At 42.7% G+C, this 18521-nt stretch overlaps 1 protein-coding gene across 5 annotated transcripts in view; it reads right to left on the bottom strand.

Moving 5' to 3' along the window:
- RPTOR (regulatory associated protein of MTOR complex 1) overlaps positions 1 to 18521 on the bottom strand; it is a 462365-nt gene that overhangs the window by 399865 nt on the left and 43979 nt on the right. For 4 of the 5 annotated variants that reach the window (XR_005212782.1, XR_005212784.1, XR_005212783.1 and 1 more), the window contains exon 3: positions 3472 to 3574. Coding sequence is in view for 1 of the 5 variants with exons in the window: in XM_037810022.1 (XP_037665950.1) it covers positions 3472 to 3574 (103 nt within the window). In the remaining 4 variants the exon portion in view is untranslated. Of the gene's footprint in view, positions 1 to 3471; positions 3575 to 18521 lie in introns of those variants that run through there. The other variant, XR_005212785.1, reaches the window with a different exon arrangement.

The raw sequence follows: 18521 nt of genomic DNA, 5'->3' as shown, positions 1-18521 counted from the left end.
CCATCACATACAAAGGAACCTTGATAAGACTATGTGCGGATTTCTCAATAGAAACCATAGAGGCAAGAAGGAAGTGGTGTGATATATTTAAGATACTGAAAGAGAAAAACCACCAACCAAGAATCCTGTATCTGGCAAAACTATCCTTCAATTATGAGGGAGAGCTTAAAATAGTCTCTGACAAACAGACAATGACAGTTTGTGAACAAGATACGTGCTCTACAGGAAACACTAAAGGGAGCACTACAGACAGAAAGGAAAAGACAGGAGTGAAAGGTTTGGAACACAATTTGGGGAGATAGTAGCACAGCAATGTAAGTACACTGAACAAAGATGACTGTGAGTATGGTTGCAAGAGGAAAGTTAGGACCATGTAGGACACCAGAAGGAAAGAGGAAAGATAAAGACTGGGACTGTATAACTCAGTGAAACCCAGGGTGCTCAATGATTGTGATAAGAGGTACAAATATGTTTTTACATGAGGGAGAACATATGAATGTCAACATTGCAAAGTGTTAAAAATAGGGTGGGATTGGGGGAAAAATACAATCAACGCAAACTAGAGACTATAATTAACAGAAACATTGTATTATCCTTCCTTTGATGTAACAAAGGCAGTATACCATAGCTAAATGCATACGGAGGGGACATTGGGGAGGGGTATGGGATTCTTGGCATTGGTGATGTTACCTGACTCTTCATTTTACTTTGGTTTAATGCTGTCTTTCCTTTTGTCGCTTCCTAGCTGTCATGTTTGTTTTGTTTTGTTTTGTTTTGCTCTCCTTTTTTCTTTTGTCTCTCTACCTTCTTTGACTCTTCTTCCTTCTTTGTGGAAGAAATGGAGATGTCCTTATATAGATAGTGGTGATGGTGGTAAATACATAAATACGTGACTATACAGGGAACCATCGATTGTTTACTTAGGATGGAATGTATGGTGTATGAACAAAACCATCTTAAAAAAATGGATTGATGAAGAAAACTTAAGGGCACTATTGAGTGAAATAAGACAGATACATAAGGACAAATATTGCAGGGTCTCACTGATATGGACTAGTTATAATACGTAAACTCATAGACATGAAATATAAGTTACCAGGATATAGAACAGGGCTAAAGAATGGGGAGCGGTTGCTTATTATGAGCAGAATGTTTAACTAGGGTGAACTTAAATGTTTGGAAATGGACAGAGGTGATGGTAGAGCATTGTGAGAATGACTAACAGTGCTGAATGGTGTGTGAATGTGGTGGAAAGGGTAAGCTCACAGTCATGTATGTCACCAGAAGGAAAGTTGGAGGTTAAAAGATGGGAACGTATAAAACAGTGAACCCTATGGTGGACAATGTCCTTCATTAACTGTACAAATATTAGAAATCTCTCTCATGAACTAGAGCAAGTGTATGACACTATAACTAGAAGTTAATAATAGAGGAGTATATAGGAAAAAATATATACCTATTGCAAACTATATACTACAGTTAGTAGTATCTTAATGTTCTTTCGTCAATAGTAACAAATGTACTATACCAATCATATTAATCAATAATGGAGGGAGGGTGGTTAGGGGTATGGGAGGATTTGAGTTTCCTTTTTTTTCATCTTTATTTCTTTTCTGGAGTAATGAAAATGTTCTAAAAATTGAAAAAAAATTAATTGTAGTGATGGATGCATAATTGTATGATGGTACCATGGGCAATTAATTGCACACCTTGGATCTTTCGATAACTGTATGGTATGTGAACAATCTCAATAAAAAAAAAAAAAAGGATTCATCCCATATTGAACAAGTAAAATGCGTATCTAAGAAGACGAATCAATGATGGATTATTTTAGATAATATAATTTCTTAAATACTTTTTGCTCTTTGTATATATTTGAAAAATACAGAAGAGTAGAGAAAATCATATAACAAACATCGGGTTTCCACTATCCAGCATCATAAAAATTATGCTATTTTTCAATATTTCCTTCAGATTTTATATAAGAAGATAAAAAAAATTACAGAATGAAATAAAGTCCCTCGTTTCCCCATTCCAAACCATGTTATTTTCATTCTAAGAGATCGCTAAAGTTCCTATGTTGGTACTTACCACTTCCATGTATGTTTTCTATTGTTACTACATGTGTTTATATCAACCAATTATATTATTTTGTGTTTTTCAAACTTATAAAAACTTATAAAAATAAAAACATGTTATCTATTAAAAAAAAAAAAAACCACCAGGAGAACGGCTCAGTTTTTACACACTGTCACTACCAAGTGCTAGTGAGGATGTGCAACAACAGGAACTCTTAGACATCACCAGTCACTGTGGAAACACAGTCTGGCAGTCTCCTGAAGAATTAAATATACACTTCTACAGCCCAACAATGCCACTCCTAAGTATTTACCCAAGAGAAAATATGTCCACATAAAGTCTGAATGCTCACAGCAGTTTTAGTCACAATCGCCAAAAACTAGAACAACCCGAAGCTCCATCAACTGGTAATTGGATAAACAAATTGTGGTACATCCATACAATGGAATAAAAGGAACAAACTACCAATACACGTAACATGAATGAATCTCAAATGCATCGTGCTCACAGAGAGAAGCAAAACTCAAACATCTAAACAACTCCATTTATATGAATTTCATATAAACAGAAAAAGGAAAGGTAAAAGAAAAACCTAAAGGTACAAAAATTAGATTAGTGGTAGCCAGGGGCTGGGAAAAGGGAGGGGGCTGATTACAAAGAGGCCCAAGGGAACCTTCTTGGTACGGTGGGAACTATATACCTTGACTGTGATATGTGTCACACGACCTTATAAGTTTGTCAAGATTCAAAGACATGTACACCTAAAAGGTGAATTTTACTGAATGTAAATTGTACCTCAATGAACCTGAAGCTGAAAGAAAAAAGGTAGCTCTCATGTAATGGGCTTGGGCTGCAGAGTTTCAAATCCCAGCTCTGCCACTTACTAACAGGACAGCCCTGGGCAAACACTGTCTCTGTCTCATTTTCCTCGCCTCTGAAATGGGGACTACGAATAAATCCTACCGTCGGGGGGCTGTGAAGTGCTCACAACAGTGCCTGGCACCCTGCAAGCAGTGAACAAATGCGGCCTGTCCTTGTCAGGATCTATTATATATTCTGTGTTGCTTTGCTGGGAAAGGTTCAATTTGCCTTCTCTACAAAAATACTGTATGGAGGTAGTAGTCATTCAATTTTTTAAAAGTGTTTATGGTTACTATTATGTGCCAGTTGCAGCACAAATTTAAAGATGAAAAAGACAATCCCACTAGAAATCATAGATGAATGCATCTAAAATAACTGAAAGATTATATAATTGTAAAAAGAAATAGAATCCTCAGGTTTACACATGTCAGTGGCAGGCCTCTTCTGGACAGCACATTAGAGGGCAGGCCCTGCCCCCCCCCCAGCCCCCCACTTGACCTTGCCCAATGCCCTAGGAGGACTCGCACTCACCTATCCAGCACTCCAAGCGAGCGCAGGGCGTCGTCTTCACCACATCTGGAGGATCCACACCCACATTTAGGCACAAAACTAAGGCAACACTAACAGTCTTCATCTGGAAACATAAGAGAAAACAAACACTTCAATTTGGAAACTCACTGATGCATTTTTCCAGTTTTCAAATGGACCCTGGATTACATTAGCCCCGTTCCCACCCACTCCTCCTCCTCACTGAGCCCTTTCACTGACCTGTTACTCGTGCCACCCAAAGGTTATTTCAGGAAAGTTTCTTCTTTGAAGACAGGGTTTCAGAGTAAGCTAGGGGATGGGGTTGGGGACTTAGCAGGAGAGGCTTTTCTCAGGCTTCCTTATGTTAAACTTCCAGAAACAGAATTATGTGATCAAAAGATATAAACATTTTAAGGCATTTGATGCATTCTGCCCAATTCCTTTGCAAAAAATTTGCACAAATTTATATTCCCACCTGTTTATTACTATTGTCATCATTTTAAATTGTTAAGAATTTGATGAGAGAAAAACTGTGATATTGATTTAGCTTGCCTTCTTTAGTTTTAGTAAGGCTGAATATTTTTTCAAATACTTATTCACTATATGTATCTTTCATCTTTTGTGAATTGTCTATTCCAGTCTATTGCCATTTACTTGCTGGCATTAGTGGGTTTTTTTGATTGATTTCCATGTGTTCTTTACATATTAAAGATCACATCCACAGTGTGTGATGCAAACCTTTCCCTGATTCATTTCCTGCTTCTCGGCACACCAGGGTACTGGGCCATCATCTCACATACCCTCCTCCAAACCTGGCCCTTCTCCAGAGTTCCCAAGAACAGGAAATATCAGCCCCACTGACCCAGCTGCGCCAGGCAGAAATCTGAACCTCATCCTTCATTCACTGTTCAACAGATATTTATAGAGCACCCACTTGGTAGCGATTGCTATTTTAGGTGAGGATGCGTCAGTAAATCCACATCCCACGGACCTTGGGAATCAGTCCACTCCGATGTCTCCCTAATCTGAGCCACCAGCACCCCAGGCCAGGCGCTGAGTGGCTCCTGGCACCCACTGCTGTCCCCTCCCACCCAGTCTCCAAGCTGTAGCCAGGGCCATGTTTCTTAAACTTCCCGATTTTAAATCATTCCCCAAACCTTCACGATTTAAGTCCAACCTGTATAGCCTGCTATTAAAGCCCTATAAGATCCAAGTCCTGAAAATCCCCAGTTTCACTCTGTCCTCTCTTCTGTCTCACGCCAACCACTTCATGTCTCCCAGTTTGTCAAGTTCAGGCCTTCCCTCTCCTAGACTCTCCTTCTTCCACCTTCACCTGGCTAACCCAGGCTCATTCTTCAGGCCTCGGCTTACATATCGATCACGCGGGGAGGCCTTCCCTCGCACCCCCAAGTTCCCATAGAGGGTCAGAGCCGCCTGCCAAAGGCCACTGCCGCATCCGTCCTTGCCCCTGGCAAAGCTCACCCTGTCCAGGTCCCAAAGTGGACAGTAGCCTTCGCCAAGGACTGTACTTGAGCTGTCCGAGCAATGACCAGGAGCTCAGTGACTGCTGTGAGTGAGCGAATACATGTGTTTTCTCCTTGTGGCTTTATTTTTGTTTGACATTTACTGCTTTACTCCGTCGAGAAGCTATTTTGGTATATGATACAAGATAAGGACTAATTTCTTTTGCCAAAAACTAGCCAATGGTGGCAATCCCACCTGTTAAATAATCTCTCTCAATCTCACAGGTTTGTAATGACTTCTTCAGTAAATACTAAAGAGACCAAATCCTATTTCTGGGTAATTGAATTTATCCCACTACTCGGTCAACCGGTACTTACGCTAATGCCATGCTGGTTTAAGTAATTTGCCTTTAGGACAGCTGGATAAATGATGCTTTCTCTCCCAACATCCAGGAGCCCTGTGTGCACCTCAGGAGAAAGGGAGAAAGCCCATCTTCCTGGGCTACTGCGTGGTCGGTCACTCCCCACAGGATCCTCCTGTCCGTCCCTCCAGGAAGTGCACAGCCAGGGGCTCAGTCATAGCTCCCTGTTTCCTCAGGGCTTGCTCCCTGGCAAGCGCTGTGCCAGGCTGTGCTATGGACTCCATGACAAAAAGGCAGTGGCACCCTCCATTCCACAGGGGCACCAAGAGAGTGAGCCAGCAGGCAGAGGAACCGGGATCGGAACCCAAGTCTGTGGGGACTCAGAGCTCCAATGCTGGCATAGCTGCCTTCTCCCTTTTCCTTCCTAATCTCTTTTTTGGGGGTGGGAGGCATGTGTCTATGCAGCGTTCTGGACATCGCTGGCTGCACACCTCGATTCCTTGCACTTTGGCTGCCAACAGCAAATTACTCACATTCTCTCCACTTCTACAACTGCAGCTATAAACTTAAAATAAACAGTTCTCAGTAAAATAAATTTCTAATTTAATTATAAAATTATTATCTCGGAAACCCTCTTAGTCCCTTAGACAAAAATCCTAATGGAAGCCCCATCATGGCTCTTTAGTCTTGAGAGAAGCTAATGGACTCCCCCACCCCGTCACCACAGGCACCAATCAGGGCACTCGTTCATCTTCATTGCTGAACAAATGTTACAGAACCAGTTTCTGCTTGGTTGCTCTAGAGGCAAACCATGGGAGAGCAAGGCCCTCAGAGCTGAAGTGTGAAATTAGATATGCACTGACCACTGACACATGAACTAGAAAAACGGAATTTGCCTAACATCTAGCCAACAATTTAATTCTACCATCAGGCCAAAAGCCTTGACAAGTAAATAGCCTCAAGCCAATCTTCTACAACTCCAAGGGTGCTGGCCTAATTTCAAATGTGGTGAGTTTTAAATGTGTAGCTGTTTCATAAAATGTCTTATTTCAGACTTTCATTTTCATTTCTGTAGCAACCTCATTCCAAAATTTCTAGATTAATGTGTTTCCTAATAATAATACAGTTATAGAATTTTTTTAAATGTCGGGGATATCAAATTTAATGTGCTCACAATTGTACAACACATATAAAAGAACCATTTTGGACTTTACAACATTTCTTTTCCAATGCAGTGTCATTATTAAGATGACACAGCTACATCCCCAAAGATTTTGAATTTGAAAACAGTATCATTTTGAGAAACTAAAGATATTACGTGATCCCTGAAAACGGGTGGGACCTTGAACGTGTCAGTCCATTTCCATCTCTCCCGACCGATCTCCTTCTCGAAGTGAGGGGTTGGGCGGAGGTGAACCCTTAGGCACCAAGGAGTTCCCCAGTTCCAAGTGGTGGCTCTGTGACTGCTCTCAGCAGCTGGACTGGGAGCACCCGTTAAGATCAAGCAACCCACCGCCTTATGACTCCCCCCTAAACTCAATATGAGGTGGGAGAGGCACTGGAGGAGCTGGGCAGTGGGAGACCTGGGGAGTCTCCCTTACAATCCCTTTGGGGCCAGGCGCATTTTGAAATTCAGAATTTTTCAGATTTCCAAAAGGGTAAAACAGTACATATATCATATATCATATCTCATATAACACACCCAGCAGTGTCTGGAGCAACATCTAGTAATTTAAAACTTCTAATATTTCTACAGTGAAATGCATGAATACTCACTATACCTGGAATAAATACAGACTATAAATAGCCTCCTATCAGTTCAGGTCAAATTTTTTGCCACCAAATGAGCTGTGAAAACATTTCCAGTTCTCAGAGTTTCAAGATTTCAGAACTGCAGATAAGGGCCTGCAGACACGGCTTTGCCACCCATTTAAAACCCACTGCACACCAGCCCTGTATACACAGGCACATGTCACCTCACTGACCAAAACCAGGCAATACCTGCCACCATCCAAAAGAATTCAAGCCAAATCACCAGGGATTCCTTTACTGGTTTCTTCCTACTTAACTGATTTGAAAAAAAAAAAAAAACATTTTTTTAAAAGATACAGTTGATCAAGTGGCACAACCAAACTTGAATTTAAATTAACAGGGCTGACACACCACGACATCTAAGCTGACTGCAAGATGAAGAAACCGCACGTTAAACTGGTCAATCACCGCCTCCTGCTCCCCATATTGAGAATGTGACTCACCCCTCATTCCTCCCAGCATAAGCAGCTGAGCACTATGGAAAATAGACAGCAAGCCCGGGGTTTGCTGCGTGTGTCAAAGCATTCACTATTCCCTCCTCGGTCAGAGGCAAAGCCACCCAAGTCCCAGCGTCCCAGCTGTGCTCATTAAGATTCAGAGCAGCGAGCGAGAACTTCAAGTAGCGCCAAAGCTCCACAGATGCATAATTTATAAAGAAAGTCAGAAACTAGAACATATAGCAAAGAGAGTGGATACACCATGGAAAACGGGGGAAATACAGCTGTAGAAGAGAAGGAAAATTCAGTTTGCCCCCAACTCCCATCCAAAAGCTGCCAGAAAAGAGTGAGCAATAAACCAAGCAAGAAGCACATCCAACTGAATTTTTGCAACCACACACCTGTAACATGAACAAATCAGCAGCAGCACAGCAACTGAGCTAACTCGGAAGATTCCCTATTTTTGTCCTACTTTGTTCACTTCAGTGGGAACTGGAGATGAGGGGAAAGGTTCTTGAATGTATGAGCTTAATTTGTCACCTGGAGTCAGCAGCCTGATTTAGGTTTAAGTACTCCTTCTCAGGCCAAACTCTCTATATGTCTGCGCTTTTAAAATCTATCTCCACTTCCATAAAACAACCTCATGAAAAGACGTCAAAAATTAGAAAACCTCATTCACAGCTATTTCGTCACTCCTGTGTACAGCAATTCACACTTCTTACCCTTCCTATACCAAGCAAATTGCTCAGGAGATGTCATGTGAGTTTAGTTCCAAAATCACAGACCCTTGAGAAATTCAGGTTTCCAAAAATCAAAGAACTGCAGGCATAAGAAGTTTTTTAAAAGGAGCTATTTATAGCTTACTTTAAAGGCATTGTTTTTTTTCTGGAAAAAAAAAAGAAAAAAGTTTACAGAGATCATAACTGTTTTAAAAGAACTAAAGAAATTCCCTTCTTAAAGGAACCCTACACTGAATCTTTCTGTAAGTAAATAGCTTTGTTACGAAACTAAGTCACCCCAGTGAGCCCCCTTTGCAAAGCTCTATGACTGGGGATGAGAGGTCCAGTTTCCCACCCGACTGGGTGGCGAGTGACTGAGAACAACTGCTTTGCCTTTTGCTTGTAATGCCTTGTGGGGAGAAATTTAAAAAATAAAAATCCCCAACTAATAATATATTTAGTCTCCTTACCTGGAAAGTGAAAATAAAAATGCTCATTTGTCACAAAGGGATAATATGAAGAATATATACACTTGCAAATTAACTAAATAGTTAAGACAATATAAAGTCGAAATATGGTAAACCGTATTCTATGGAAACTTAAAGATCCACCTTTAAGGACACAGTCAAATTACATTTTATATGACGGAATATTATACAGCCATTAAAAACAGATTTTTAGGGTGCACAACTCTGTAAATATACTAAATATCAGTGAATTATAAACTTCAAATGGGTGAATGTTATGGTATGTAAATTTTATCTCAATAAGGCTATTTAAAAAGCATATTTTTGAAGGACATTAAACAGCATGGGGATGTGCTGAAACACATAACTTGAGTGAAAAGAGGGTATAAAAAACCATCTCCATGATTACTATGCCAAATCTGGAAATATACATATGCAAAGAAAAGAGAATGAAGGGACAAATGCTGCGAATGGTTTTTATCTCAGATAATGGAAAATACTGATAATTTCTCATGAGCTGGGATCAGTGTTATGAAATGCAATGCAGGTGACGGCAAGCAGACTTACAGAAGTATTTCTGAGTTTCTGTTCACTCCTAAGAACTCTGCTAATCAAAACAGAATATGGCCCATAATGATCAGCAAATACTTGGTCTTGACGAAGTAAGTACAGCTAAAAACACTATTTTTTTTTCCTATTCTTTCTCAGTTTAGGACTCAAGACAAAGGCCACTGCTAGAATTTCCTTAATGGAAACACCAAGATTTTCCAATTCAATAAAGGCTTGATTTCAAGGTTGTTTAATGATTTCTTTTCTTTGATAAAAAGCTGGACCACTGTGTTAGGACTCCTAATGTCAATTAAAATTAGCAACATACTCATGGGACCCAGTCCTTCCTTCAGGACTAATTTTCTTCCCTCTTCATTATCCAGCAATGCTATCCATGGTACGGACTTCACAAACACAATTGCAAGGCAAACAAAAATACGCAATGCTCCCAAGCACCTGAATAAATAAACACTGTGGTCTCTGCCATAACCTTGATAACAGGCATTTTCATAAGGTAACATCCAAAGCCCCGAGTGTAGCTATTTTCTTCTGCTTCCGCACCAGCTTCCCGGTTGCTCCAGCATGTTTTATAAAACAGTCCTCAAAGGTCCTGAGCTCCCGAGGGAGAGGAAAGGTGGACCTGGTAACAAAAGGCCTTGAAGAGGATCTCAACAACAAAGGAGCTGGAGTGGGGCCCCCTAAAACTGTCAAAGCAGAAGACTGCTGAAACTGGCACTTTAGGGGAAGTAGCCTGATGACAACGGCTAACATTTTAGAAGGAAGGAAGAAATGGAGGAAGAGAAATGAGTTAGGAAGTTGTTTTAGTGAAATAAGAAGGCCTCAGTGGGAGAGCAGCAGGAGTGAAAGGGGCAAGAAAGAAGGGACAAAAAGGAAGAATATCTCAGAGAGAACAGGTAACATCGTCTGCTGCTCAGTGGGTACCCGAGATGGAAGACACAGGTAAATCAAAGGTGCCCACGGCTAAACGCCCGCCCCTAAGCCATTCTTTCAGTGCCTCCCTGAGGAACTACAGGAGACATGGGCTCTTTGTGGTTCCCCATTAACGCCTTCTCTCCATCTTCATAATCTCCTGCACTGTGGATCCTACCTTCCCAAGGTAAAATACAAGAAAAGTGTGTCCTCAGACTCTCTCGCAGCTAAGGTGACTGAGTGTAAGTGGGAGCTGCCGATCAGATGCACCTGCCGAGGGTTAGATTCAGACTCCAGCAACGCAAGCTGCTGTCCCCTGGGCGGGACGCTTCTGGTGAGCTGCGTGCAGAGGCATCCAGCTCTTCGGGTGGCAGTGACGGGGCTTCCAGCACTTGCCCCAGTGCCCCAGTTGCTCAGCAGCTACAGAAGTGCCCTTGGGCTACGTCCTAACTTTCTCTGGCCCTCTGGGAGATCCTTCAACAAACTCCTTTTCTGTTTAAACCAGCCAGTGTGAATTCTGGTGTTCGTAACTAAAAAACCCTAAGGATCTTTAGGGGAGAAAACATTCAGAAGCCAAAATCATGACTGGAATTCCCAGTTGCTATGGGTTAGATTTAACAGCGGAGCATCTTGCTAGCAATCACCCAAACCAGAGAGCTGACATGCACAGATTTTGCCAAGTTGCTATCATCCCAACAAGTTCCATTTTTATCTCCAGCTGAATGTGCCTAAGGGAGGGAAGAAAGAAATGAAAGAACAAAGGTGCCCACCACATCTTACTTGTCTTTGAGACCCAGTACCCTTGCTGAAGGTTCTCAATAAATGTACAAAAGAGAGAGGGAGTGTAAGGCTTTCTCAGAAACTACACAACAAAGACCCCACTCTCCTACAGCCATGTCTATGGGGAGTGCATCCACAAATAGCAGGAAGAAACTCAGTATCTCCCATAGCTCTGTGACAGGAAATTCACCTAAATGCAGTCAGCAAGGTTCACAATACCTGGGAACAGAGAAGAAAGGCGGGATGGAGATTAATAATCTTTACACAGCAATTTATACAGAACATATGCCCCAGCTTAGACTTTAGCACCATTTCAAAAATGCTTTCCACTGTTAAACCATGGAGAACTATCTGTACCCATTTTATTTCTTCTTATATGTTAAATGTAAACCTAAACAGGAAGCAGTGGCAGGGGCAATCCTGGTGGGGTCAGCCCCTTTTCCCTGGGACCCACAGATGCATCCTGTGTGCAGGCCCCGGTGTGTTGCCTGCGGGATAAAACACAATCCCCTGGTCGATAGGGGACTGCGGTACATCCCTCCCTGCTGTCCCGAGGAGCGTGTGTAACTTTCACTGGGCTTGCTTCACGACACCCAGCTCACACCCCCGTGGCATATCTGTGCCCGGAGGGGAGGGAGTGGGCCCCTTCACTGCAGCAGCACAGGAACACGAGAGGGGGTGCTGTGCCAGAAAACCTCCCACGCAGCCACACGTGGTGATCCACTGGCCATGGGAACCGACGCCTACTAGCGAAGCCAACTTGCCCTGCCTCTTCTCTATGGGAGCAAAACGTCCTTCCGTTGGAGCCTGAGAGGCGGACTTTTGCTGGCAACTCCAACGCCTGTAATGGAGCATGCTTATATCTCAGAAGTCACAGGAGCTAGACACTCCAAATGCCCATTTCAAAGGTCTCTGTGAAATGTCTGTGGCATCCCAGGTGGTGTGCTAGGCCCTGGGATTCAGTGATGAGCAAGACCCTCTCCTGCCCCTGCCAAGGAAGTACAAGGAGTCTGGGGGGAGAGACCCATGAGACTTGCTTCCAGAAATGCCCAAGGTGCCACAGGGGCTCCAAGGAGAGAACCCAGACTGGCAAAGGCTTCACAAGGAAAGGAGGCATCTGACCTGAGACAGGCAGGCACAGCCGGTGCCGCTAGCCCCTCTGAGCTCAGTGACGGCCATGGGGAGGCAGGCGGGGGCAGAAGCTGTCGGCCACGCCAGGGAGGGGCACCCCACGCCACAGGGAACAGGCACAGGCAGGGTCCCTGGCCCCAGGGCACAGTGGAAATGCTTGGGGGCTGGGAAGGTTGAGGAGCTTTTCGGCTCTTTTTTGTAAACACACACACACACAAATATTTATAATTCTCCCTTAAAATTTCCAGTGACATTATGGCATTATATCTTTGGCAGATGATTTTCAAATCAGCTTGATTTAAAAGTTCAAAGTAAAGTACTTATACCCATAATAAGACACAGACTTCAAGGAAAAAAAGTAGTCACAAAGAGGAGATGGGGAGTGAGAATAGCTTCAGATACCTCAACATTGGAGCCAAGTGAAACAGATTTCCAACCTAGAATTTAATAACTAGACAAACAATCAGTTAACTGTGATAACAGAGTAAAATTAAGATTAATATTAAAAACTGTCCTATTTTAGAACAATAGACAATTATAAGTTAAAAACTAGTCACTTCCTGGTGTAGTGTAAAGTAATCAACACTGATGAGGCATTCTTGCCAAAAAGGATTAACCTGAATCTAATCAAACATCCAGATGGAATTTCTAGATTGGAGAAAATGCAGGGGATAGAGAAACAAGGAAAACAACACCATGAGAAAATAAGCAGCAAAACCTAAATGTGGGACATTCTCCAATACAACCAGCCTGTATCCTTTAAAAAGTCGATGTCATTCTATTTTAAAGTTTTAAATTCAGAAAAAACAAAGGTGATGAGTGGATCCTGGTTTCAAAACCAGCTTAAATGATGCTATTGGAACAGCTGGGGAAATCCAAGTAGAGACTGGCCATCAGATGATACCCCGAGCGTGCTGTTAATTTTCTTAGAGGTGCTGAGGTTGGCCGGAAGACGCAAGCAGGAGCATTCAGGAGGAAAGAGACATGATGTGTGCTACTGGCTTCGAAGGGACTCAAAAACAACCATAAAATTTGAGAAAAAGAACAAATATGGCAAAAATATACCATTTTTTCAATGCTTCCGCTTGTATGAAAGACTTTCAGCATAAAGAGTTGAGAGCATACTACATAAAAAAAAAAAACTGATCACAACAAGAATTCAAGTAAAACTATATTCTATCATTTGAAACTAGTTTCCAGGCAACAAAAAGCATTTTCGTTTCCATGACAGGACACATTTTGAAGCACACTGTACTAAACAGACTGCACATGTCTCAACATCACTCTGAAAATAGGAGAAACAGCAGACGAGCTACACAAACATCAAACCCATTTCCTGCAATTCGTGCCAAGTTAGCATGTGTAGTGTGATGATACCACCAGTATACTACCCCTGTGAGACACAGAACTTTCTGGGTTTTCATGAGAAAAATTCTAAACAGTCAGTGTGCCCGCCAGGTCGCAAGGCACCCTGTCCCCCCACAGCCCCTCGGCCAGCCATTCCCACTGCAGCCCTTCTCCCCACAGAAAGCCCCGCTCACTTTAATGAGCTACAGTAATTAGCAACTATGGCAACATTAGACATTGCAGTACATGGACAAAATTCAGAAACATTTCTACCTTGTCCTCATGTTTTTAAATTAAAGCTTTTTCTGCCTGTAACCAAGAACAGGAAATGAAATGTTTTAGATTTTGCTCGGCTGACTGAAGGGGCTGGAGGAGACGACAGGAGGACAGGCCATAAAGAGGAGAGGAGAGGAGGACACAGGAGGAGAGCACCCAATAAAGGAGGGGAAAGGCAACTCGCTGGGTAAGTCCAGAAGTCACCGAGGAGCAAGCCCCACTCTGCAGGGTCCGGCTGATGGGGGTCTGCCCCCACGGCAGCCTCCAGCCTCACAGAAGGGGCCCCGGTGCTGGGAGCTCCCGCTAGGACATGAGCCCAGTGCAGACACAGAACGTGCCCTGCCACAATCATAAAGCCTTTGCCATCGGCTAAATTTCAGTTTTAAAATTACAACTTCAATTTTATCACTTAAAGTCCATTACTACAATGTAACCTATAAGCCCACTGGAAAAAAAATCAAAATTTTATACAGATAGTTCCTCAAAACAAATCAACATTTTCTGGGTTAAACTACAATAGATGCTTCGTGTGCAAGCTTCCAAACACTAGTAGTTGTAAGGCTACTCAACTCAGTGTGAAATCCATCCTTTCCCAGAAGAAAGAATCTGCTAAAGTTTAGACCATTTACTACAATTCCTGAACAGAGTATCTCATTCCCAAAATGGCCCTGATCATCTGCTCCATTCACAATAAAGAATTCTGCTTTTAAGAGAGCCCGAAACCACAGTGTCAAGCGCCAACTATCTTTCTGAAAGAAGAGTCCGCGTAGCCTACTACTCCATCTTACCAACGCGCGTTCGCTCCTCTGTCGACTGTGCTCAGGTTAACATCCCCTTCCCCAAGGTCCCTTAGCCAGCAGGTGCTCCTGGGAGGCGCTCCTGGGGCTGCCGGACGCCCAGTCACACCACCTTGGAGAACCCTGACAAGGCTGACTACTGCCTCCTCAAAATACCCTTCTCTCACAGCTCCAGTGCCTCCGTCCTCTCTGACCTCTCCTGGTCATAACCCCCACCTCCAAGCCACCCCAAATCTGCCCCACTCCCACCATCTCATGTTAGGGAAAGGCACTGCCAATCGCCTAGGGTAACATCTGGAAGCTTCACCCACTCTGATCCATCCCCAATTCCTGGCAATCTCACCTTCCACGCTGCTCCTCATCCCCACTGCCACATGAGCCGTGGCTCAGGCCCTCAGCCTGTCTCTCCCACATCTGTGCAGCAGGGTGTTAGCTGCCCCCTGCAGCCTCATCCCTTTCACACACCTCCAGATGACCCCTCAGCATGCCTTCTAACCGGTCTGACCATGTCATTCCCCACCACCCAAACAGCTCTCCTTGCAGGGGTCTAAGAAGCCCCACCGACTTGGCTTCCGCCTCCTTTATCATGCACCTTGACATTCATGTGCATTCCTACAATTCCCAAAACACCAGTGTTCCCTCATTTTCTTTGCCTTTCTTCTGCCCAGAAAGCCTTTGTTTCACCATCTGCCTAAGTGATGGAAACCTTCCTTCCACCTGTGAGTCACCTGCCTTTCGTCTGCACTTCCAAACAACAACTCTACCAGATCCCAGCACCCTGCAGAAGCCCACACTGGGTGCTACACCGGGTGGTGGCTCACGTGTTAGTGCACAGCCGGCGGATCACCTGGGCAGGGACAGGAAAGCTTTCACAAGTTACACACAATACCCACTCTCCCAAGATTAGGGTACACGTGTGCACACACACCCCCGACACATACACATACCATGAGAACCACAGCTGTAATGAGCTATTATCACTGCTGGGGGCACGCAACAGCCTGCAAAGAAAAACAGCGGGAAAGATGCCAACTAAAATGACAGCCCACCTAGTCTTCCATGGACTGATACAGAAAGATCTCCAAAATATTCTATTAAATGAAAAAAAGAAAATCACAGAACAACATATATAGAATGCTACTTTTTGCTTAAGGAAAGGAGGGAAGTGAGACTATACATTCTCATTTACTTGTACCTGAATGAAGAAAGACTGGGAGGACTCACAAAAAGCCAGAATGGCAGACTGAAGTACAATAAGTAGTCACCTTATGAGAGCTAAGTCTCCAAAGGACTGCAATCTATCCCTAGTTTCGTGGCACCAGAGGTCAAAATGACTGCCAAATTCCTCTAAAACACAAAACAAAACCAAAAGGGGGGGGGGGGGTATGCAAGAAAAAATCAATTTTAACCTTAAATATACATACATATGCAATAAAAAACATTAGGGAAGTAGCAGGCACAACATCAGGGTGGGGGAGTAGTGGGGGCTGCTCGTTTCACCTTTCCTATCATCTGGAGTAATGAGCCACACAAATCTATTACCTATTCAAAAAAAAATAGAAGTCATTGGAAAAATAAGATAGTATAACATCCTCAAAATCAAAAGAATTAAGTGACAGCAAGCAAAAAACTTAAAATACAATTCTGCTCTTTGTTCCATTGAACCCACACAGCCATTCACTATCAGCAAAGCTACATCATTTGTCACATCAAATTAATGCTGTTCATCTGGATCTTACTGGTTTTGTAGTTGGATTTATATTTAATGTGTATGTTGGTTTTGGATTTATAGCTGAAAAGAGCTATAACCATAAGGAATTTATAACTAGCTTTAGGGTTTACATATTTAAATAGCATTATGATAACTTTTTTCTTTCAACAGGGGTTTAATTAATTAAAAAAAAAAAAAAAAGAAAGCTCTTAGATGTGTGGCAGACTGGGATACAATAAGTAGTCACCTTATGAGAGCTAAGTCTCCAAAGGACTGCAATCTATCCCTAGTTTTATGGCACCAGAGGTCAAAATGACCACCAAATTCCTCTTAAAAAAAGGGGGAGGGGGTGCAATAAAAAATCAGTTTTAACCTTAAATACATGCCATAAAAAACATTCCGGAAGTAACAGGCAAAACAACAGTTTTGGAGGCAAGCATAACTGAGTTTGAATCCTGATTCGACTACTTAGTAGTGACAGATGAGAGCAGGAAAGGTTATAAAATTATAATCAACTAGTAAACTAATATGTATAGCAAATTAAAAAGGAAACCAACCTTGAAAATACTTTAATGATACAAGAGAGTAAAACCATTAAAAGATTCAGTTATTTTTTAAACATTCTCAAAACTATGATTTTAGACCCAAAAATGCCTTCAATTATAATTAAAACCTGGTACTGTCAACAGCCATAGAACAATAAAATTTTCAAATATTTTTCAATTTGTAAAAAGTTGAAGAAAATCCGAACACTGTGAGCATCTTCCCTTATTAGGCATGTACATCAGACTTGGGTGCTAATACATAATTTGTGGTCATCTTTCATTCACTTCATCATTATATAATGGGTCATTTTCCTGGTTAGATAATGAATCTTTAACCTGAGTAGCTCCCTCTAGAAATCTAGAATTGAACTGCAGTCAGTGAATGGAGCCTATTGATTACTAAGAGGAATCGCTCATAGATAGACTGGTAGTGCCATGAAACTGTGACACCCCTCCCCTAAAAAATTTTTCTAAATTAAAAAAAAGACAAATGAAAGAATGAAACCTGAAATTTGTCTCAAGCAAATAATTTCCCACGGTATCATCACTAAAACAAAATCATGCAAACACAAGCAACAAAAGGACTGCTCCAAAAGTTCAAATTAATCAATTACTTTGACTAAGAAAAAAGAGAGGGGAAAAAAACTGTCAATCACTCAATACACTGCTACACAACGGCATCCATTTTTAAAGACATTTAGAGAGCACATCACAGGAAAAATTTTAAGTAGCTAAAGGAAAGTGCCTCTTTAAACATTGTTCTGGAGAGGGATACCCATAGAAAACAACAGTACCATCTTGACTTACCACCTACTAAAACCTCAAAATTCACACAACTATTCCATCTTGAAGACTTGGATAAGGGGAGGAAATTGGATCTGGGGTGATCCCAGTCCCAGAACAGCCGAAGCACCGTCCCTCTGACTTAGAGTGACTTCCTCTTCCACGGCCAGTCTCCCGGCAGGCCTGGGCCGAAGACAGCCACACTCATCACGACCCAGCTGCCAGGCCGAGTGCTCCACGGATGAAACTTGCCACTGTCAAATAACCTGTCAAGGTAGAGGCCATCACCTCTATTTTCCACTTCAGGAAGAGAAATGCCCAAGTGGCCTGACCCAGGATTCAAAACCAGCTCTACTGAGTCTGCAGCCAGTGCTCCTCACTTGTTCCGAGTGATCGCCAGACAAGAGGCCCCATCCAGGACAGAGAGCCCTCGGCCTCGGAGGCGCCACTCCCCCTCTAGCCCTGCACCCAGGGTGACCCTGCCTGAGCTTCTCCAGCTCACAGCAGCGCATTTTCAGGTATCCCAGAGCTTGGCAAGGGCCTTACATATCACCTGGTCTAAGACTCTGTCACCCACCACCTCCCCACTTTTTCTCCCTTAATTTCAGAGACCCGAAACCCAAGAGGTTACATAACTTTCATCACAAAGCTATTATTTAGTACAGGATTAAGAACAAATCCCAAGCTGTCAGTACTTTCACTTCAAAATATTGAGTTAAAAGCACCCAGTCTTTCTTTCCTCTTTGCCTGGCTGAAAATCTAACCTTGAGATTATAGCAAAACCTGTCCTTAAACCCCCAGCCCCGGGGCCATCTGAATGTTGGTAAAGTATGGACCTACCTTAAGATATGTATAAACCTTTACTTATTAGCCATAGTTGACTCAAATCCATGAAAAAAAGAAGCCCACCAAATTCATGCCCCCCCCCCCCACCGCCCCCACCA

Source organism: Choloepus didactylus, chromosome 18, assembly GCF_015220235.1.
Source record: "Choloepus didactylus isolate mChoDid1 chromosome 18, mChoDid1.pri, whole genome shotgun sequence".
Classification (NCBI taxonomy): domain Eukaryota; kingdom Metazoa; phylum Chordata; class Mammalia; order Pilosa; family Megalonychidae; genus Choloepus; species Choloepus didactylus.
This window is presented reverse-complemented; position numbering and strand designations above follow the sequence as displayed.